Consider the following 23,726-nt stretch of genomic DNA (forward strand, 5'->3'; position numbering starts at 1 on the left):
TTTTTTTTTTTTTTTTTGAGACTGAGTCTCGCTCTGTCGCCCAGGCTGGAGTGCAGTGGCGCGATCTCGGCTCACTGCAAGCTCCACCTCCCGACTTCATGCCATTCTCCCGCCTCAGCCTCCGAGTAGCTGGGACCACAGGCGCCCGCCACCACGCCCGGCTAGTTTTTTGTATTTTCAGTAGAGACGGGGTTTCACCATGTTAGCCAGGATGGTCTCGATCTCCTGACCTCGTGATCCACCCGCCTCGGCCTCCCAAAGTGCTGGGATTACAGGCTTGAGCCACCGCGCCCGGCCTAATTTTTGTATTTTTAGTAGAGATGAGGTTTCACCATGTTGGCTAGGCTGGTCTCGAACTCCTGACCTTGTGATCTGCCTGCCTCAGCCTCCTAAAGTGCTGAGATTGCAGGCATGAGACACCATGCCTAGCCTAAATCTTTGTACATCTTGGATTATTCCCCTAAAATAAATTTCTAAATTTGAACTATATACATCATGGGCATTATAGGAAATTGCTTTTTTAAAAAATAGTCTATAGACCGGGCATGGTGGCTCATGCCTGTAATCCCAGCACTCTGGGAGGCCGAGGTGGGAGGATCACTTGAGCTCAGGAGTTTGAGACCAGCCTAGGCAACATAGCAAGACCTCATCTTTACAAAAAAAAAAAAAAAAAAAAAAAGCGCTGGGTATGGTATCACACACCTGTAGTCCCAGCTACTTGGGAGGCTGACACAGAAGGAGTTCCAAGCTGAGACTTGAGCCTGGGAGTTACAGGCTATAGTGAGCCATGATTGTGTTACTGTTCTCCAGCCTGGGTGACAGAGTAAGACCCTGTCTCAAATAAATAAACAAAATAAAAATATAGTCTATAAACTAAGTTTGAATAGCATCTAGATTTGCCAGTTTCTGTGTGTGGCCCCAAATCCATAGAACTCAAAAGAAGTGTGGATTATGATATATCCAAATATATTGAATTTATGCAAAATATGGCTTGCTATAACTTGAAATTGAAGGTGAGTATCAAAATTGCAGAAATATATGGTAGACAAAGGAAAAATAATCATATTATTGTTATTTTTTGGCATAATCAAGACCTTTAATAGAGATACTTGAAAATGTCCTAGCCAAACAAACCTACTAACAATTGATAAAACTAATTTTACCTATCTACTCTTTGGCAAGATACCAGAGACTTTTTAAAAGATCATGGGTCTGGCAATCAGATGATGTCCCTGTTTTAACCCTAACTAGCTGTGTGACCTTGGAGGACATCACTGAACTCTCTGAAGCTGAATTTTCCTGTTTATAAAGTGGGCTGCCTGAACACTAGGACCTCTAAAATTCAGCTCTAAAATTCTAAGATGAATTCAGTCTCCCACTCTTTAAACGCAAAAGCCGCATCTCAGGTGTCAGTCTAGGATCCAGTCACAAAGGTCTACCTATTTAGAGAAAGCATAGAGGGGAGCAAGGATAAATAGCCGCAAGGTTCAGCAGTAATCATAATGACACAACAATGTTATCATTATAATAACAATAACAAGTTTATATTTTATGAGGCTGTACAATTAAAGCAATCTGGCACATTGCACAGAAGAGATTCCTTGCTCCCTGGGAGTATATAAATAAAGTACAAAATGCATGAAGGTACCAATAATAATAGTTCACAATATCTTAAAATATACACAAACTCAGGACTATGTGCCATGTATAGTGCATTATTGGAGAGGAAACCTTTTCATGCAAATTCTCAGCTCTCTATAAGTTGACCTGCCCCTGAGCAAGAAGGAATTATAAAAAGACCGATAAACTTTATAATGGCTCTGCTGTATAGCTCCTACATGCTCTTATTATTATAGTTCCCTGATCACTGTAGCTCAAATCGTGATTCTCATTTTACATTTCCTGCTTGTAATCTTTGCAAAGCACTTGGCAGGAAACGAATCATGCAGGGGTTTTCCATTGAGTGGAAGAAAGCATGAGGGAAAAACAAAAAACGACAACAAAAAACCCCAATTATGACATGTATTTGAATGAATGTCCTGGGAAAGAGATTTGAGATTTGTTTACTCTCAAATCAGACTCAGAAATAAGAATATCCGGGATCCTGGACTGTGATTTCAAAGGAAGTCAAGCTTCCTTCTCCACAGCTGCCCTCGAGGAAGCTGGTATGTCCTGAGTATATCTTCTTTCACCATGCTATCCAAGGGTAAAAAGCAAAATACCACAGTACCACGTTTGCCAAGCCAGAACGAGGTCCCTACCCTGACTCCCGTCAAAAAACAGGTGCTGGATCTGACATCCTGTATGGTTTAAGCCACATCCTTAGAGAGCAATTGAAATTGCATCATCTTTCACCTTGTTGAGGCATCTTTTCCTTTAAATAAAGGGCACGGGACCATTAAAAGTGGCTCTCAAAATAACCTAGTGGTTTCATTGCATTCAGAATGTTGGACATCAGGAACTGAGGAAGTGGATGTCCTTGGTGGGGGGGTGGGAGGGGAGGAGGGCTGACTGGGGCGTGGGGCGGGGTGCACAGGGGATAGTAATATCACTCTTTGCACTGTGACTCTTCACTCAGTTACTCAATAGGAACAGCTGCCAAACTCATAGGAGCTTAAAAATCCAGACAATGGATTTAAAAGCAGTTGATACAGAGCCAGAGTTCTTTCAAGATTAAAGTATAGAAAAATGTGGTATTAAAATGAGAAAAAAAGTAAAGTGGAATTTCTTCATGTGAAATAACTTCTGTTTGCAATGAGCAAGTTTTTTTTTTTTACTTTGAATTTTCCAACTGAACTTTTCATAATAAAAGAATAAAAGATCTTAATTAGTAAGGAAGCAAATGTGGACCTGCCACTAAAATAAAACTCTTCAACTGATAATATCATAAACACTGATCCTATAATATCAACTGCATGTGAATATGCCCGAAAGTGTATCAAGCAAGGCCAGGCGTGGTGGCTCACACCTGTAATCCCAGTACTTTGGGAGGCCAAGGCACGTGGATCACTTGAGGCCAGGAGTTTGAGACCAGCCTGGCCAACATGGTGAAACCTCATCTCTACCAAAAATACAAAAATTAGCCAGGTGTGGTGGCACATGCTGGTAATACCAGCTACTCGGGAGGCTGAGGCACGAGAATTGTTTGAGCCCGGGAGGCAGAGGTTGCAGTGAGCTGAGATCTTGCCATTGCACCATTGCACTGCAGGCTAGGCAACAGAGGGAAACTGTCTCAAAAAAACAAAAAAAAAGGCCGGGCGCGGTGGCTCAAGCCTGTAATCCCAGCACTTTGGGAGGCCGAGACGGGCGGATCACGAGGTCAGGAGATCCAGACCATCCTGGCTAACACGGTGAAACCCCGTCTCTACTAAAAAATACAAAAAACTAGCCGGGCGAGGTGGCGGGCGCCTGTAGTCCCAGCTACTCGGGAGGCTGAGGCAGGAGAATGGCGTAAACCTGGGAGACGGAGCTTGCAGTGAGCTGAGATCCGGCCACTGCACTCCAGCCTGGGCAACAGAGCGAGACTCCGTCTCAAAAAAAAAAAAAAAAAAGGCCGGGCGCGGTGGCTCAAGCCTGTAATCCCAGCACTTTGGGAGGCCGAGACGGGCGGATCACGAGGTCAGGAGATCGAGACCATCCTGGCAAACATGGTGAAACCCCGTCTCTACTAAAAAATACAAAAAACTAGCCGGGCGAGGTGGCGGCGCCTGTAGTCCCAGCTAGTCGGGAGGCTGAGGCAGGAGAATGGCATGAACCCGGGAGGCAGAGCTTGCAGTGAGCTGAGATCCGGCCACTGCACTCCAGCCGGGGAGACAGAGCGAGACTCCGTCTCAAAAAAACAAAAAAAACAAAAAAAACAACAAAAAAAAACAGTGTAAGTGTATCAAACTTTCTTCTACCTGTTGTATATTTTCTGGTCCCCCTCCCCCCACCTAATAAGGTAGTATTTGTTATATAATTTAAAAAACAGAAAAATTTGGAGCAAAACCCACAAAATTCTCAGAAGACACAAATGTTTTAATGTGAGAAAAGCCTATATCATTTTTTTCAACCTAAAAAGCAAAACAGGACAAATAAAAATATATTTGGGTCAGTCGGCTCTATTTTCTTGGGAAAAAAAAAGTTTTTCCATAAATTTCTTCTTTTCTCTGGTAATTGTTTCTTTTGCCCAGACTAGGGTGCCATGGCACGCTCATAGCTCACTGCAACCTCAATCTCCACAGCTCAAGCAATTCTCTCAGCTCAGGCTCCTGAGGAGGTGGGACTACAGGCACTTGCCATCATGTCCAGCTAATTTTTGTATTTTTTGTAGAGAGGAGGTCTCACTACATTGCCCAGGCTGGTTTTGAACTCCTGAGTTCAAGTGATCCACCCACCTTTGCCTCCCAAAGTGCTGGCATTACAGGCATAAGCCACTGCGCCTCGCTGGTAATTGTTTTACTGAAGGGTAACATATAGACAGAAAAGTACACAAATCATGAATGGAACACACTGTGTAACCAGTACCCAGATCAAGAAAGCAGAGGTTGCCAGCACCCAGAAAGCCCCCTTCATCTCACTTTCCTCACTCCCTTTCTCAAGGATAACCACTATCCCAACCTCTACCACCATAGACTAGGTTTGCCAGGTTTTGAACTTTATATGAAACAAAAAAGTAGTATTACTTTCTTGTGTCTAGCTTCTACTCAACAGGATGTTTGTGAGATTTACGCATATTGTTGCAAGTAGTAGTCCATTTTTACAATGCTATGGAGTATTCCATTGTGTGAATTTATCACAATTTATCCATTTACTGTCCATGGAAACTTGGGTTGTTTCCCCAATAACTATTACAAATAATGCTGCCACAAACATTCTTGTAAATGATTTTTGGTGAATATATACAGCCACACATCACATAAAAATGTTTTGGTCAGCCACAGTCCACATATATGATGATGGTCCCATAAGAGTATAATAATAGGGCTGGGAGCAGTGGTTCACGCCTGTAATCCCAGCACTTTGGGATGCCAAGGCAGGCGGATCACGAGGTCAAGAGTTTGAGACCAGCCTGGCCAACATGGTGAACCCTGTCTCTACTAAGAATACAAAAATTAGCCAAGTGTGGTAGTGGGGGCCTGTAATCCCAGCTATTTGGGAGGCTGAGGCAGAAGAATTGCTTGTACTCGAGAGGTGGAGGTTGCAGCAAGCTGAGATCATGCCACTGCATTCCAGCCTGAGTGACAGAGCAAGATCCCAGTCTTGGGAAAAAAAATATTATAATACCAAATTTTAATGTATCTTTTCTATGTTTAGATACAGAAACATCATTGTGTTGCAACTGCCTACACTATTCAGTACAGTAATGTAACATAGAGGTTTGTGGCCTAGGAGCAACAGGCTATGCCACATAGCCTAGATGTGTAGTAGGTTGTAGTATCTAGGTTTGTGTTAGTATACTCTATGTTGTTTGCTCAATGATGAAATCACCTAATGACACATTTGTCAGAACATATTCCAGTCAGTATGCAATGCATGACTGTATATTGAAATAAAATATGCAGTCATGTATATTTTGGGTCATAGGGAAGATGTTAAATCTTAGAAGACATCGCCAGTTTTCCAAACTGGTTACACAAATTTATACTCTCACCATCAGTGTAAGGAAGTCATAATTGTTCCACATCGTTATCAACATTTGATATTACTTTTCTTTTTCTTTTTTTGTTTATTAATTAATATGGTTTTTTGAGACAGAGTCTTGCTCTGTCACTCAGGGGTAGAGTGGAGTGCAATAGCAGGATCATGGCTCACTGCAACCTCCAACTACTGGTTGCAACTGATCCTCCTACCTCAGCCTCCTGAGTAGCTGGGACCACAGGCATGCACCATCACACCTGGCTAATTTTTAAATTTTTTGTAGAGACAGGGTCTCCCTGTGTTGCCCAGGCTGGTCTTGAACTCCTGGGCTCAAATGATCCTTTTGCCTCACCTTCCCAAAGTGCTGAGATTACAGGCGTGAGCCACCAAGCACAGCTAGTCTTTTTTCAATTTAGCCAGAATAGTGGATGTAGTATCACACTGTGCGTGTTCTTAAATTGTGGTAAAATATACATAATAAAACATTTACTATTTAGATCATTTTTATTTTATTTTTTTTAGAGACAAGGTCTTACTACATTGCCCAGGCTAGCCTTGAACTTCTGGGTACCAGGAATCCTCCTATCTTAGCCTCCAGAGTAGCTGGGACTACAGAAGCATGATCCCCTCACCCTGTGCCCATCTTAAATCATTTTTAAGTTTACGATTCAGTAGCATTAGGTACTTATACTGTGGTTTTAGTGTGCATTTCCCCATAACTAAGGAATTTCAGCATCTTTTCATATATTTATCGACTATTTGGATGTCTTCTCTTGTGAAGTTCCTGTTCAAGCGTTTTGAACACTTTATTTATTTATTTTATTTTGAGATAGGGTCTCACTCTGTCACCCAGGCTGGAGGCAGTGGCTTGATCTTGGCTCACTGCAACATCCGCTTCCCAGGTTCAAGTGACTCTCCTGCCTCAGCCTCCCAAGTAGTGCATGCCACCATCCTCAGTTATTTGTTTTTGTTTTTGTTTTGGGATGGAATTTTGTTCTTGTTACCCAGGCTGGAGTGCAATGGTGCGGTCTCGGATCACCACAACCTCTGCCTCCCAGGCTCAAGCGATTTTCCTACCTCAGCCTCCCAAGTAGCTGGGAATACAGGTGCCTGCCACCACGCCCAGTTAATTTTTTTGTATTTTTTTTTTTTGAGAGGGAGTCTCGCACTGTCGCCCAGGCTGGAGTGCAGTGGCCGGATCTCAGCTCACTGCAAGCTCCGCCTCCCAGGTTTACGCCATTCTCCTGCCTCAGCCTCCCTATAGCTGGGACTACAGGCGCCCGCCACCTCGCCCGGCTATTTTTTTTGTATTTTTTAGTAGAGATGGGGTTTCACTGTGTTAGCCAGGATGGTCTCGATCTCCTGACCTCGTGATCCGCCCGTCTCGGCCTCCCAAAGTGCTGGGATTACAGGTTTGAGCCACCGCGCCCGGCCAATTTTTTTGTATTTTTAGTAGAGACGCGGTTTCACCATGTTGCCCAGGCTGGTCTCCAACTCCCGACCTCAGGTGATCTGCCTGCCTTGGCCTCCCAAAGTGCTGGGATTACAGTCGTGAACCACCATGCCTGGCCAATTTTTTGTAGAGACAGAGTTTCACCATGTTGGCCAGGCTGGTCTCGAACTCCTGACCTCAAGTGATCTGCCCTTCTGGGCCTCCGAAAGTGCTGGGATTACAGGCCTGAGCCACTGTGTCTGGCTTTGCCCATTTTTTTTTTTTTAATTGGATTGTCTATCTCTTCTCATGTTAATGTGTATCAGGATATGAGGTTTGTGGGTTTTTTTGGATATATGCATTATATGGGCCAGGTGCAGTGGTGCATGTCCATAATCCCAGCTACTCAGGAGGCTGAGGTGAGAGGATCGCTTGAGGCCAGGAGTTTCAGGTTGCAGTGCACTATGATTGTGCTTGTGAATAGCTACTGCACTCTAGCCTGGGTAACACAGTAAGACCCCTCCTCTTAAAAAATATATTCGTTGCAAATGTCTTCTTTCTTTTTCACTCTTTTTATTTCTTTATTTAGAGACAAGGGTCTTACTCTGTGGCCCAGGTGGGTCTTGAACTCCTGAGCTCAAGCGATCCACCTACCTCGGCCTCCCAAAGTGCTGAGATTACAGGCATGAGCCACCACACCCAGCCTAATGTTGTTTTTAATTGGAAAAGTTATATCTATCTATATATATATTTCAAATAGTACCAAAGGCAAACACTATTAACAATTGCTCTTTTGTGCTTCCAGAAATTTTCCATCATATAAAAGCACATATACAAATATATTCTTGGCCAGGTGCTTATGCCCGTAGTCCCAGCACTTTGGGAGGTTTAAGTGGGAGGATCACTTGAGGCAAGGAGTTCAAGGCCAGCCTAGGCAACATACGGACACACTGTCTTTACAAAAAATTAAAAAATTAGCCAGTCACGGTGGCGATGCCTGTAGTCCTAACTACTGGGGAGGCTAAGGCAAGAGGATCACTTGAGCCCAGGAGTTCAAGATTAAAGTGATCTATGATCCAGCCTTTGCACTGGAAATGGAGTAAGGCCTTGTACCAAAACAAAACCAAAACCCACAAAACCAAATATATCCTTTTTTTTTTTTCTTCCTAACAAATAGTTACTACACAATGTTCTGCTCCATTTATTTTCTTTCACATCATACATTTTGGAGATCTTTCTATACCAGCATAGATATGTCTGCCTCATTCTTTGGAATATCTGTACTGTATAGTACTTCTTTGTATAAATGTGTCATGATTTATTTGTATGTCATAATTTACTCTCCTTTTGACAGACAGATTGATTCCAGTTTTTTTTTTCATTTTAAATAATGCCACAGTAATCGTGTATTTAGAAAAAGGTTTTTTGGTATATATGTCTAATAATTTTTTTCTTTTTTTTTTTTGTTTTTGTTTTTGAGATGGAGTTTCGCTCTTATTTCCCAGGCTGGAATGCCGTGATGTGGTCTCGGCTCACCGCAACCTCTGCCTCCCGGGTTCAAGTGACTCTCCTGCCTCAGCCTCCTGAGTAAATGAGATTACAGGCGCCCACCACCAAGCCTGGCTAATTGTTTGTATTTTTAGTAGAGACGAGGTTTCATCATGTTGGCCAGGTTGGTCTTGAACTCCTGACCTTAAGTGACCCCCCTGCTTTGGCCTCCCAAAGTGCTGGGATTACAGGCATGAGCCACTGTGCCTGGCCCCAGGTCTAATAATTTCTAAGGAAAAATTATGCAATGCTGGGTCAGTAATGGGACTTAAAAAAGTTATTGCCAAAATGCCCTTTAAAGATATTGCAGCAGCTGGGCGCGATGGCTCATGCCTATAATCCCCAACACTTTGGGAGGCCAAGACTGATGGATCACTTGAGGTCAGGAGTTTGAGACCAACCTGGCCAAAATGGTGAAACCCCATCTCTAATAACATATAAAAATTAGCCAGGGGTGGTAGTGGGCATCTGTAATACCAGTTACTCAGAAGGCTGAGGCAGGAGAATTGCTTGAACCCGTGAGGTGGAGGTTGCAGTGAGCAGAGATCACGCTATTCCACTCCAGCCTGGGCGACAGAGCGAGGCTCCCTCTCAAAAAAAACCCCAAAAAACAAACAAAAAAAGAGATTGCAGCAATTATACTCCCAGAAATAGTGTATGAGAATGCCTTTTCTCCCACATCTTCAATAATACTGATAAGTGAAGGTGATCTCTCACTTTAATTTGCATTTCTCTAATAAGTGAGTAGAATATTTGTTTTTTTTGTTTTTTTTTTTTTTTTTGAGACGGAGTCTGGCTCTGTCGCCCAGGCTGGAGTGCTGTGGCCGGATCTCAGCTCACTGCAAGCTCCGCCTCCCGGGTTTACGCCATTCTCCTGCCTCAGCCTCCGGAGTAGCTGGGACTACAGGAGCCCGCCACCTCGCCCGGCTAGTTTTTTGTATTTTTTAGTAGAGACGGGGTTTCACTGTGTTAGCCAGGATGGTCTCGATCTCCCGACCTCGTGATCCGCCCGTCTCGGCCTCCCAAAGTGCTGGGATTACAAGCTTGAGCCACCGCGCCCGGCCATTAAGTGAGTAGAATATTTGAAAGCCATTTGTATTACTTTCTCTGTGAACTACCTATATTGATGTATTAATACTTCTCCTATGTTTCTATTGGATGAATGATGAATGATCTTTTAATTTGTAATTGCTCTTTTTCTTTTTTTTTTTTTTTTGAGATGGAGTCTTGCTCTGTCGCCTAGGCTGGAGTGCAGTGGTATGATCTCAGCTCACTGCAACCTCTGCCTCCTGGGTTCAAGCAATTCTCCTGCCTCAGCCTCCCGAGCAGCTGGGACTATAGGTGCGCACCACCACACCCAACTAATTTTTATATTTTTAGTGGAGACAGGGTTTCACCATATTAGCCAGGCTGGTCTCACACTCCTGACCTCATGATCCACCCACTTCGGCCTCCCAAAGTGCTGGGATTACAGGCGTGAGCCACTGTGCCTGGCCTCTTTTTTTCTTTTTTTTTTTCATGGAGTCTCACTCTGTTGCCCAGGCTGGAGTGCTGGATTGCAGTGGTGCAATCTCGACTCACTGCAACCTCTGCCTCATGAGCTCAACCAATTCTCCTGTCTCAGACTCCCAAGTAGCAGGGACTACAGGCAAGCACCACCACACCCAACTAATTTTTTCCTTTTTTTTTTTTCTGAGACAGAGTCTCGCTCTGTTGCCCTGGCAGGAGTGCAGTGGCACGATCTCGGCTCACTGCAACCTCCGCCTCCTAGGTTCAAGCAGTTCTTCTGCCTCAGCCTCCCAAGTAGCTGGGATTACAGGTGCACGCCACCATGCCCAGCTAATTTTTTTTTTTTTTTAAACGGAATCTCACTCAGTCACCCAGGCTGGAGTGCAGTGGTGCAATCTCAGCTTACCACAACCTCTGCCTCCCAGGTTCAAGTGATTCTCCTGCCTCAGCCTCCTGAGTAGCTGGGATTACAGGTGTGTGCAACCATGTCCTGCTAATTTTTGTATTTTTAGTAGAAATGGGGTTTCACTGTGTTGGCCAGGGTGGTCTTGAACTGCTGACCTCATGATCCGCCCAACTTGGCCTCCCAAATTGCTGGGATTACAGGCATGAGCCACCGTGCCCAGCCAAATTTGTGTATTTTTAGTAGAGATGGGGTTTCACCATGTTGGCCAGGCTTGTCTCCATCTCCTGACCTTGAGATCCACCTTCCTTGGCCTCCCAAAGTGCTGGGATTACAGGCGTGAGCCACCGTGCCCAGCCAATTGCTCTTAATTATATTAAAGAAATTAGACTTTTATTATATTGCAGATATTGTAAATGTTTATTTTCTCAGCTTATCATTTGTGCACTTATATCTCTGTACAAGGTGTTTTTTGCTCCATGGAGAAACGTCAAATGTTTGTGAGGTTAATTTTATTAATCTTTGCCTTTATGGTTTTGATGGTTTGTGTCTTTCTTCAAATGTTTTTCTCATTCCAAAATTTAAAAAATAATTTTCCCATGATCTTCTCTAGCTTCTCTAGCAGTACTTCTATGATTTCATCTTTTTTTTTTTTTTTTTTTTTGAGACGGAGTCTCGCTGTGCTCCCAGGCTGGAGTGCAGTGGCGTGATCTCGGCTCACTGCAAGCTCCGCCTCCCGAGTTCACGCCATTCTCCCGCCTCAGCCTCCCAAGTAGCTGAGACTACAGGCGCCCGCCACCACGCCCGGCTAGTTTTTTGTATTTTTAGTAGAGACGGGGTTTCACCATGTTAGCCAGGATAGTCTCGACCTCCGGACCTCGTGATCCACCCGCCTCGGCCTCCCAAAGTGCTGGGATTACAGGCTTGAGCCACTGCGCCCGGCCATGATTTCATCTTTCTTTCTTTATTCTTTTCTTCCTTTTTTTTTTTGAGACAGAGTCTCACTCTATTGTCCAGGCTGGAGTGCAGTAGTTTGATCATGACTCACTCTAACCTTGACCTCCTGGGCCTAACTAATCTTCCCACCTCAGTCTCTCAGGTAGCTGGGACTGTAGGGATGTGCCACCATGCTCGGCTAAGTTTATCTTTTTTAAATTTTATTAAAAATATTTTCTTAGAAATGGGGGTCTCACTATGTTGACTAGGCTGGTTTTAAACTCCTGGCCTCAGGCAATCCTCCTGTCTTGGTCTCCCAAAGTGTTAGGTTACAGGTATGAGCCACCGTGCCCAAAGTTTATTTTTTTGTAGAGGTGGAGTCTTCCTATATTGCTCAGGCTGTTCTCAAACTCGGGCCTCAAGCAATTGTCCTGCCTCTGCCTCCCAAAATGCTGGAATCACAGGCATGAGCCCCTGTGCCTGGCCTTGATTGCATCTTCAATGCACCTGGAATTTATTATAGAATTAAAAAGTAGGGATACACTTCCATTTCTTTTCCAAATGGCCAGGTAGTTGTCCCTATTTCCTTAACTAAATACTCCATGACATTGAAAGTCCCAGCCATTTCCCAGATATCTATATGTTCTATTGGTTTTTACCAAAAATAGTGGTGTCCAATGCTATCTCACTCTAATTTGTCTTTGAGTGTTGATATAGAGGTTACTTTTTTCTGTTTATGATAAAACAACAGAGATCTGGGCCAGGTGCAGTGGCTCATGTCTGTAATCTGAGCACTTTGGGAGGGCGAGGTGGGTGGATCGGGCCTGAGGTCAGGAGTTCGAGACTAGCCCGACCAACATGGTGAAACCCCGTCTGTACTAAAAATACAAAAATTAGCTGGGCCTGGTGGTGGGTGCCTGTAAGCCCAGCTACTCAGGAGGCTGAAGCAGGTAAATCGCTTGAACCTGGGAGGCATAGGTTGCAGTGAGCCCCAATTGCGCCATTGTACTCCAGCCTGGGTGACAGAGCAAGACTCCATCTGGAAAAAGTAAAAAAAAGGAATAGACATCCTAGGTTTTTCTAGAAGTACTACTAAAAAATATTAATTCCTACTGTTTGAAATTTCTAGAAATGAAAGTCTTTTCTTGTCTAGTATTTCATCATATGGGTGTGTCATAAATGATGTAATCATTTCCCTTCTGTTGAATATTTAAGTAATTTCAGATTTTACCTATTTAAATAATACTATGTTGATCATTCTTCTGTATAGCTTTCATAATTTCTTTAAAAGAGAGTCATGGAAGTAGAATTACTGAATCAAAGTGTGTGAATATTTCTGAAGGAAAATTTCTGGAAAGCCTCTATAAATTATTCTCCTTCGGCCGGGTGTTGTGGCTCACACCTGTAATCCCAGCACTTTGGGAGGCCGAGGCGGGTGGATCACCTGAGGTCAGGAGTTCGAGACCAGCCTGCCCAACATGGCGAAACTCTGTCTCTACTAAAAATACAAAAAATTAACTGAGTGTGGTGGCAGGTGCCTGTAATCCCAGCTACTCAGGAGGCTGAGGCAGGAGAATTGCTTGAACCTGGGAGGTAGAGGTTGCAGTGAGCCGAGATTGCACCACTATACTCCAGCTGGGCGATGAGCAAAACTCCGTCTCAAAAAAAAAACAATACAAAACAAAACTATTCTTCTTCCAGCAGATTATGTTTACATGATGAAAACCTCTCCCCATCACCATTTATTTAGCTCCTGTGTGTTAGACACTATTCTTTCACAATTTCATTTAATGCTCATAACTATTTAGTGCAGTCGTAGATAGTATAATTCTCATTTTATAGGTAAATTAACTGATGCTCAGAGAGGGTAAGTAATCAGCCAAGGGCAGAACTGGAATTAATCTCAGGTCTTTCTCTCTCAAGTTCAGGTTTTTTTGTTTTGTTTGATTTTTGAACCTAAGATATAGAGGTCTGAGTTGAATGTACTCAATTCATGGTATGTTTTCATCAGTGGCTGTCCTTGTATTTCTTTTTCTGTGTTTTCCAGGTTGGGGGTGTAAGATCATGGCTCACTGCAGTCTCGACTTCGGTTCAAGTGATCTTCCCATCTCAGCCTCCAGAATAGCTGGGACTGCAGGCACGTGCCACCATGCCTGGCTAATTTTTGTATTTTTTGTAGAGATGGGGTTTCGTCACATTGCCCAGGCTAGTACTGAACTCCTGGACTCAACTCATCCACCTGCCTCAGCCTCCCACAGTGCTGGGATTACAGGAGTGAGCCACCACACCTGGCCTATATTTCTTGGATCTTCACGTTTGTGATCTAACTACACTGTGTACAAATGGGATGAACCAGTATTTGCCAATATTCGAACATTTTTGACCTACAAATAGAGCAACCTGATATGGTTCGACCAAATATGTATGTTACAGTTATTATTATACATGGTGGTCACTGATTCATATACATTTAGTTCAGTCGTATTCTTGTCTGTATGGTCAGCACTTATGTTAGGCCCTCAGGAAAAGCTGACAGAACCGATGGATCACTGCCGGTCTGAAAAGGAAATGAGGAAAACAAATTCTCCTACCTTGAACTATTCTGCAAACTTTAACCAGGGGTAAGTGTTTATCTGGGCTTCTTGGACCATGATAAGGGCTTAGGGTTTACTCAGTAGAGGCCAACCCAGCATGCGTAGAATCATAATATTTCAATATTAAAAAGAATGCTCCGTTTTTCACAGAGTGGAAGTGAGGCCTTGAAAATTCCAATTAATTGCTCAAAGTCCTATTCGTTTTTATTTGAACGAGTAAATATAAAATTATACCAGAATTCAGATAGAGTGCCTTGATAATACATTGTTTTGAAAAGTTTCGATTTTTTTTTTTTTTTTTTGAGACAGAGTCTCACTGTGTTGCACAGGCTGGAGTGCAGTAGAGTGATCTTGGCTCACTGCAACCTCCACCTCCTGGTTCCAGTGATTCTCTAGCTTCAGTCTCCCAAGTAGTTAAGACTACAGGCACCCACCACCACGCTCAGATACTTTTTGTATTTTTAATAAAGACAGGGTTTCACCATGTTGGCCAGGCTGGTCTCGAACTCCTGACCTCAGGTAATCCTCCCATCTCGGTCTCCCAAAGTGCTGGGATTACAGGTGTCAGCCACCACCATGCCCGACCTTCAATTAACTTTTTAATGTTTATTATTTTACTCTGATACTAAAAATTATGCATGTTTAACATGAATAAGGATACAATCACTTCTATACACACATGCATACATTTACATCTATGCCTCTATATTAAAAACTATGGGAAAAAGAAATGGGGAGATGTAGGTCAAAGAATACAAACCAGCAGATACGTAGGATGAAGAAGTCTAGAGGTCTAATGCACAACATGAAGATCATAGTTCATAACGTTGTATTGTATCTGAGTTTTTTGTTAAATAAGTAGATTTTAGCTGCTCTTGTCATACTTTACACAAGCCTTTATGTGACAGTACAGATATGTTAATTCATTTCACTATAGTAACCATTTTACTATCTATATATATCCCATAACATCATGTTATAAACCGCAAATACACACAATGAAATTTATTTTTATTTATTTTATTTATTTCTGAGACAGAGTCTTGCTCGCTCTGTTGCCCAGGCTAGAGTGCAGTGGTATGATCTCAGCTCACTGCAACCTCCGCCTCCCCGGTTCAGGCAATTATCCTGCCTCAGCCTCCTGAGTAGCTGGGATTACAGGTGCCCACCACCATTCCCGGCTGATTTTTGTAATTTAGAAGAGACAGCGTTTCACCATGTTGGCCAGGCTGGTCTAGAACTCCTGACCTCAAGTGATCTTCCAGCTTCCGCCTCACAAAGTGCTGGGATTACCGGTGGTAGCGACCACTGCATCATCCATCCCAGTATAATTTATTTTTTAAAAAACTATGAGTTCAGGCCGGGTGCAGTGGCTCATGCCTGTAAACCCAGCATTTTGGGAGGCCAAGGTGGGCGGATCACCTGAGGTCAGGAGTTTTGAAACCAGCCTGGCCAACATGGTGAAACCCCGTCTCTACTAAAAATACAAAATTAGCTGGGCGTGGTGGTGCATGCCTGTAATCCCAGCTACTTGGGAGGCTGAGGTAGGAGAATCACTTGAACTCGGGATGCGGAGGTTGCAATGAGCCGAGGTCACGCCATTGCACTCCAGCCTGGGCAAAAAGAGCGAAACTCACTTAAAAAAAAAACAACCAAAAACCCAAAAAACAAAACAAAACCAACTATGAGTTCACACTGATACCTCCAATTCCAATACAATAGCATAGGGTATTCTCCCTTCCCATACTTCTAACTTCATTCTACCACAGTGAGAAAGCTGGCTCTGTCACGTTTACATTTAGTGACTTAATCAATCATCCTGAATGCAGCTAACCTCCCATCTAAGCTTCTAGGCCTTTCCCACTTGGATGCCTTGTTCTCTGGTCTTGGGCTCTAGGGCTAAGACTTTGTGTAGGGCTGCCTCCCAGGCGATCAAGCCCTCTTTACCTTCTCAGGTTCCTCAGCTTCCTTACCTGGTAGGTCACTGACACTTGGCTGTGGACAACCAGGTGTAGATGTTCCTCTGTTCTGTACACCTAATGTCTTTGGCCCTGAATATTTTAGGATGGAAAAGGGGAAGAGGAACACTGAATGTGCACTTCGGAATGGGTATTGTACCTCTTATTTTATTAAGTTCTTTATTCACATTTTATTTCTTTAGTAATTCACAGAACAGGAATTTTTGGATTAAAGTTTTTTTTTTTTGTTTTGTTTGTGTTTTTTTTTGTTTGAGACAGAGCCTCACTCTGTCGCCCACGCTGGAGTGCAGTGGTGCAATCTTGGATCACTGCAACCTCCGCCTCCCAGGTTCAAGTAATTGTCTGCCTCAGCCTCCCAAGTAGTTGGGATTACAGGCGCCCACCACCACGCCCAGCTACTTTTTTGTATTTTTAGTAGAGACGGGGGTTTCACCATTTTGGTCAGGCTGGTCTTGAACTCCTGACTTCGTGGATCCACCCGCCTCGGCCTCCCAAAGTTCTGGAATTACAGGCGCGAGCCACTGCGCCCGACCTGGATGAAAGTTTTTCATAGGAAGTCTTGCTCTGTAGCCCCGGCTGGTGTGCAGTGGTGTGATCATAGCTCACTGCAGCCTCAAACTCCCGGGCTCAAGTGATCCTCCAGCCTCAGCCTCCTCAGTATCTTGGACTACAGCTGCACACAACCATGCCCAGCTAATAGAGATGAGAGTCTCACTATGTTGCCCAGGCTGGTCTCGAACTCCTGGGCTCAAGTGATCCTCTTGCCTGGGCCTCCCAAAATTGAGACTACAGGCATAAGCCACTGCTCCTGGCCCGAAACAGTGTTTTTAAAGCTTTAAAAAAATATGCCAATATGGTGAAAACCCGTCTCTACAAAAATACAAAAAGTAGCCGGGGCCGGGCGCGGTGGCTCAAGCCTGTAATCCCAGCACTTTGGGAGGCCGAGACGGGCGGATCACGAGGTCAGGAGATCGAGACCATCCTGGCTAACACGGTGAAACCCCGTCTCTACTAAAAAATACAAAAAACTAGCCGGGCGAAGTGGCGGGCGCCTGTGGTCCCAGCTACTCGGGAGGCTGAGGCAGGAGAATGGCGTGAACCCGGGAGGCGGAGCTTGCAGTGAGCTGAGATCCGGCCACAGCACTCCAGCCTGGGCGACAGAGCCAGACTCCGTCTCAAAAAAAAAAAAAAAAAAAAAAAAAAAAAAAAAAGTAGCCGGGCATTACGGCAGGTGCCTGTAATCCCAGCTACTCTGGAGGCTGAGGCAGGAGAATCGCTTGAACCTGGGAGATGGAGGTTGTAGTGAGCCGAGATCGCGCCACTACATGCCAGCCTGGGCGACTCAGGGATACTCCGTCTTAAAAAAAAAAAAAAAAAAAAAAAAAAAGTTCCCAAGTCTAAAAAAAAAAAATAATAATCAATCTGCTCTCAAAAACTGTTGCAACAATATACAATCTCATCAGCACTAAGTATCCACTTCCTTGCACCCTTCTCAGTAGTATTACCATTAAACAAACAAACAAACAAAATATATATGTGACAGTTTGTTGGGCTCAAAGGAGTCTCTCGACAAGTTTCCTATCCCCCACGCTGCCTCTCCTCTGAACACAGGAAGGGTTCCTTTTCCTTATTTATTTTGTTATTTCATTTCCATCAACACGACTCGGCTTGGGGACAGGGGTCGGGGGCAGGCCAGTTACCGCAGAGGTGGAGGCCGCGCAGCACCTGGCCTGGAGGAGCTCACCACGCAGCGACATAGACCTCTTCCCTGCTGGGTCCACCTGCGAGCCTTGGGGCGATAGAGGGCGCCGTGGAGCCCGCAACGGACCCCGCCCCCAGGGCAGCGCGCCGCGCTCCCGTGACGTATTTCCGCGTCATCTGCCGCCGAGGCTTGCCCCCATTGGTTGTCTGCGAGGCAATAGGGGCGGAGCCGAGTGGGAGTGTGGAAGCGCCGCATCCCGGGTGGGGGGCGAGGCTTCCCCTTCCCCGCCCCTCCCCCGGCCTCCAGTCCCTCCCAGGGCCGCTTCGCCAAGCTGCTAGAAGCACGGCGGCGGCGGCGGCGGCGGCACTTTCTCCCGCAGGAGCTGGAGCTGGAGCTGGGCTCTGGTGCACGCGCGGCTGGGCCGCCCGAGCCGGAGGGACTGGTTGGTTGGGAGAACGGGAGGGAATCCCGGGCTGCCGAATCGCACATTCAGCCCGCTCCGCTCCTGCAGGGCAGCCCTTCGGCTCTCTGCGCGCGGAGCTGAGTCCCGGGCGGGTGGGGCGGGGGTCCACTGAGACCGCTACCGGCCCCTCGGCGCTGACTGGACCGCGCGGGGCGCACCCTCTGAGGGCAGCTCCGGGGTTAGCGGCCCGGACCTGGTCCTGCGCAGCGGGCGCGGGGCAGCGCAGTGGGAGGAAGCGAGAGGTGCTGCCCTCCCCCCGGAGTTGGAAGCGCCTTTCCCAGGTCCAAAATGCCCAAGAAGAAGCCGACGCCCATCCAGCTGAACCCGGCCCCCGACGGCTCCGCGGTTAACGGGACCAGCTCGGCCGAGTAAGTATGGGGCGGGCGGTGAACCTCGGGGCCCGGCTGGGGAGGCCCGGGCCGGGGAGCAGGAGCGCGCGCCAGGCTCCGCTCTGGTTTGTCACGTACGTCTGGGACTGGCAGGGGGCGAGGAACTCCGGGCCGCCGAGGTATCGGTGACTAAGCACTGATTGTGCTTCTGACTCAGACCAGTTAGCGGATCCCGCGGGTCTCGATTCCCCTCTGCACCCCTTTTCCCGACCGTTTCAGTGGTTCCTGGCCACTGTGGAGTCTTCTCCCAAGAAAATAAAAGCTAGCACGTCTCCTCTGCCTCCCCCCAGCTCTGTTCTAAATGTGATCCTCTGGGAGTCTGGCCTGTAATGGGGAGAGGAGGCTACTGTTTTGGAAAGAATTAAGATCGCATCCGTGCTTTTGAGACCGGCTCAGGGTATTAAGTGTGGAGCATCATCCTCACCTTCATGCCTGACACCTGTGGGGTCTGAGTGCCTTGTTGCAGGTCAACTGCCTGGCCAGCGGGGGCGTGCTGGAAGTCCGTGTGGACTTCGTGGCTTTTCCTTGCCGACTTTGGAGGTTCCCGGTTCTTGGCTTTCCTGGGAAATTGCTCAAGAAAGCGGCTTTCTTTTTCATCCGACTCTTCATTCATTCATTCATTCATTGAACAAACCATTTTCTCACTAATGATTTCCTAGCTTTCCGTACTTGACTAGGAGCCCCTAAACTCCTGACCTGAGGCATGAACACCATGACCTAGAAACCACATGCTAGGTGCTCCATCTCTGCAGCTTCCAGCGTTGCTCACAAACGAGCACTTTATTTCATGAAATAATCTTGAGGCTGTTTCCTGGGGGTTTCTGAGTTCCTACAACTCTCTTGGGTTCTAGGTAAGGTACAAGACTATGTGAGGGAAAGCTGCTTGGCTAGCTAGAGAAATAGCCAGAAAAGATTAGGTTATTATTATTTGCCTTTTTTTAGTTGTTGTTTGCCCAACCTTCAGTAAAGATTAGGTTCTTAATCTCTTTTTACCTGCACACTGCAGGCTTTAGGAAGCTAACTGATGAAATCAGGGTAGGCTTGGACCTTCTGCTCTTTGGTGATTTCTGTAACCTCCCTTCCTTTCTCTAGATTTTTAGAAAATTTTATTTTTAAAAATTTTATACAGATAGGGTCTTGCTATATTGCTTAGGCTGGTCTTGAACTCCTGGGCTCTAGCGATCCTCCCAAAGTGCGGGATTACAGGCATGAGCCACTCTGCCCAGCCAGCTTTCTCTAGATTTTAATAACCTGGGGTCCTGTTGGCTTGATGACTTGTTCCATCCCTGTAATGATCACAAGGTCGATGGTGGACCCATGGTGTGTGTTCAACTGTGTTCTTCAGACCTGCTCCCAGCCGACTCTCTTCTTTAGTCCCCTGTCAATCCTGTGGGGTCTATTTTGCATGATACTGACTTGTATAGGTAGTTGGATTGCATTATTGCATTGCAAACATTTTTTTTTTTTTTTTGAGTCGGAGTTTCACTCTTGTTGCCCAGGCTGGAGTGCAGTGGTGCGATCTCAGCTCACTGCAACCTTCGCCTTCCAGGTTCAAGCGATTATCCTGCCTCAGCCTCCTGAGTAGCCACCACGCCCGGCTCATTTTGTATTTTTAGTAGAGACTGGGTTTCTCCAGGTCATTCAGGCTGGTGGCAAACTCCCAGCCTCAGGTGATCTGCCTGCCTCGGCCTCCGAAAGTGCTGGATTATAGGCGTGAGCCACCGTGCCCGGCCCATTTGTTCAGTTTTAGTGTACAGTGTTTCACCCTCTTAAAATAGACTGAAAGTCCTGACTGTTGTTAGGACAAGTTTTGACCACAGTGGATTCTGGCTGAATGTTGTGGCCTGATTATCCTTTCCTATTTGATTGGAAGTGGATACTGAGTAGAAGTACCTGTTATTCTGTTGTAACTGTGACACCACAACTGTATTCTCTCAAGGAAGAGGGATTTCATTAAAACAGTAAAAGCAGGATGAGAAGAAACTACCCCAGATTTGGTGGCAGAAAAATTTGGATGGGACTGGGAGGGTCTAAACAGTGGTTAAAAGGTAGGGGCTCTGGAGTCAGGCTAAGTTTGAAGCCTAGCTCTGTTGTGGGTTTTTGTTTTTTTTTTTTTTTTTTGGCAGAGTCTCTCTCTGTTACCCAGGCCAGAGTGCAGTGGTGCGATCTTGGCTCACCGCAACCTCCACCTCCTGGGTTCAAGCAATTCTCCTGTTTCAGCCTCCTGAGTAACTGGGACTGCAGGCACGCGCCACCCTACCCTGCTAATTTTTGTATTTTAATAGAGACAGGATTTTACCATGTTGCTCAGGCTGGTCTCAAACTCCTAACCTGGTGATCCTCCCACCTCAGCCTCCCAAAGTTTTGGGATTACAGCCTGGCCTCTGTTGTGGTTTTGTGACCTGCTTCAAGTCTTTTAGTCTGAGGCTTAGGTTTAGTTTTTTCATCTGCAAAAATGGGGCTAATAGAATCTACTTAGCATAGTTGTGAAGATTAAATGAGGTAGTACATAGTAAACCTTCCAAAGCTGTTGGCTGCTGGTGCCTTTGTTACTGCCTAAGTGTTGGACTGAAGGAAACTGGAAGGTGATTTTCATTCATGGTGGTGGATTGTGTGTTAAGGTACCTTTGCTTCTGGACAATCACCTCTCCCTAGTTTAGTTTTTTGTACCATCTGCATCTACCTCTGACTCATTGCTGTGTTACAATAGGAGGCATCTTTGTGTAGACTGCCCCAGATAAACAGGGACTGTTTCCCTATATTTCGTAGCACGAATGAGAGGGAAAGCTTTACACATCTTCATCTTTCACTTCTGACAGTGTTTCTCAAGCAAAATGTCCCCTATCTTGGGCTACCAGCAGAAAGAATTTCATGATTTCTGTGATTAGACCAGGGCACAATTTTGAATGTTATCAGACAACGTGAACTAAAGAAGAAGAAAATCCATTTTGACAGTAAATAACTCTTGGTACCAAATTGGCAAGGTTACTTTTCACTTGGCATCTTTTGCTTACCTCTAACATAGCCCTTACCCAACTCAGAGATGGAGTTGGGTAATATGGGACCTGAAGTTGTAGGGGTCCTCAAAGAAAAATCATGCAAAAATAGCTTTCTTTTGCATATTTTGCAAAAACATGTGAGCATATTACTAGGGTCTTAAGTGTTAGAATAAAATAATATTATTCCTCTGTTTAAAATGTTTTTCTGGTTCTATTGCAGTTATACAAAATCCAAACTCCTTATATTACACTATGAGACTAAGTGATCTGCCTGTTGTTCCCACTGCCCCCTCCTACCAGTCTCTTTGACCACATTTCCTGCCACTCCTTTCTTCCACCACTGTAGTCCTCTTTCACTTCCTCTATGGGGTGGTCCATACTCACTGCAGGCCTCTGTACATGCTGTTCCCTTTGCCTGGAATGAATCACCCCTCCTTCCCTAGGTAGGCAGGAAGCAGTCTTCACCTATTTGCCTAAGTGGTCCCTCTTTGTCATGTCACCTGAGCTTTTTTTTTTTTTTTTTTTTTTGATACGGGGGTCTCACTATGTTGCCCAGACTGGTTCTTGAACTCCTGGACTCCAGTGATGCTCCCACCTCAGCCTCTTGAGTAGCTGGGACTACAGGTGGCCACTGCTGTGCCTGGCACTCACCTGAGCTTTTAATAAGACTTGATCATTGTAATTTTTTACTGGGGTGTTCTTAACATTTGTCTCTCCTGTACACTATAAACTTTAAGCACAGCACTGCCTTTTTTTGACTCACCGCTCTGTAAGTACACCCAAAATAGTTCCTGGCACATAATAGGTCCATAGATGTTTGTTGAATCAATGAGTGAATGAAATTTCTAATATTTGCACAATGGGTTTAATCAAACTTTTTACGTCTTTTCCTTTTCTTTTCCCCTTTATGCTCATTCCTTTTCTCTCCATTTCCTTTTGTTTTAGTCACCCACTCAACCATTCTAAGGTGTTTATATGGTTTTATAATTCCACCTGTTAGTTTGATTATGTGTATACCCTTGGGAAGTAGAAGGATGATTTCGTATGCATCTGCTTAGGATTCTAAATGCTATTGTGCCAGAAATCTGCATTTCATAGACAGGATAGAGTAGGTTATGTTGAGGTAACAACCACAAAATCTCAGTAATTTAACACACTTTCTGGTCAGTGGGAGGCTCTGTAGATTGGAGTCCTTTAGGGATCCAGGCTGATTGAGGCATCGTCTCTGAAATATACCTACATGAGGAGGGAATCTTGTGAAGAACCACATTCAGGCTCTTAAAGTTTTGCCCAGAAGTGAGCTTTGTCATTTTTGCTGCCATTTCTTTGGCTAGAGCAAATCATGTGGCCGTGTTGACCTTCAAGGAGGGCAGTGACCTTGGAAGGGGGAGAACCAGGAGTGTTTGTGTGTGTTTTTTTTTTTGTTTTGAAAAAGAGTTTTACTCCCACTGCCCAGGCTGGAGTGTAATGGTGCATGCCACCACGCCCTGCTAAGTTTTGATTTTTTTGTGGAGATGGGGTTTCACCATGTCGCTCAGGCTGGTCTTGAACTCTTGGGCTCAAGCGATCTGCCCACCTCATCCTCCCAAAGTGCTGGAATTATAGGTATGAGCCACTGTGCTGGTGAACCAGGAGTATTTGAACAGAAGCAGTGACCATCACTAAATTTTATATCAGTTTCTTCTTTGTTTTTTTTCCTTTTCTTTTGTTTTTTTTTTCTGTGACGGAGTTTTGCTCTTGTTGCCCAGGCTGGAGTGCAATGGCACCATCTCGGCTCACTGCGACCTCCGCCTCCCATGTTCAAGCAATTTTCCTGTCTCAGCCTCCTGAGTAGCTGGGATTACAGGCATGTACCACCACGCCTGGCTAATTTTGTATTTTTAGTAGAGACGGGTTTCACTATGTTGGTCAGGCTGGTCTCGAACTCCTGACCTCAGGTAATCTGCCTGCCTCGGCCTCCCAAAGTGTTAGGATTACAGGTGTGAGCCACTGTGCTCAGCCTTAGTTTCTTTTTTTTTTTTCTTCCAATTTTGTTTTGTGCTCTATTCATGATGCTATATGATATGTGTCTAGTTCATTATTTCTCTTGGTCGTAGAGCAGTCATGTGCATCTGCCACATTTTACTTATTTATTTCTCTAGAATTAGACATCT

The 23,726-nt window shown here is 45.2% G+C and overlaps 2 protein-coding genes across 3 annotated transcripts in view; one reads left to right on the plus strand and one right to left on the minus strand.

Annotated features, from left to right (window-relative positions):
- Window positions 1-17,851, minus strand: part of TIPIN (TIMELESS interacting protein) — a 52,715-nt gene extending 34,864 nt beyond the window's left edge. Inside the window, exon 1 of the mRNA XM_025390649.1 lies at window positions 17,765-17,851. Coding sequence (XP_025246434.1) covers window positions 17,765-17,777 — 13 coding nt within the window. The 5' untranslated portion in view covers window positions 17,778-17,851. The remainder of the gene's footprint in view (window positions 1-17,764) is intronic.
- Window positions 17,852-17,938: 87 nt separating this feature from the next.
- MAP2K1 (mitogen-activated protein kinase kinase 1) overlaps window positions 17,939-23,726 on the plus strand; it is a 111,044-nt gene continuing 105,256 nt past the window's right edge. Inside the window, exon 1 of one of the 2 annotated variants that reach the window (XM_025390095.1) lies at window positions 17,939-18,553. In XM_025390095.1, the coding sequence (XP_025245880.1) occupies window positions 18,474-18,553 (80 nt within the window). In that variant the 5' untranslated portion in view covers window positions 17,939-18,473. The remainder of the gene's footprint in view (window positions 18,554-23,726) is intronic. The other variant, XM_025390096.1, reaches the window with a different exon arrangement.

The sequence above is a fragment of the Theropithecus gelada genome, chromosome 7a (assembly GCF_003255815.1).
Source record: "Theropithecus gelada isolate Dixy chromosome 7a, Tgel_1.0, whole genome shotgun sequence".
Lineage (NCBI taxonomy): Eukaryota > Metazoa > Chordata > Mammalia > Primates > Cercopithecidae > Theropithecus > Theropithecus gelada.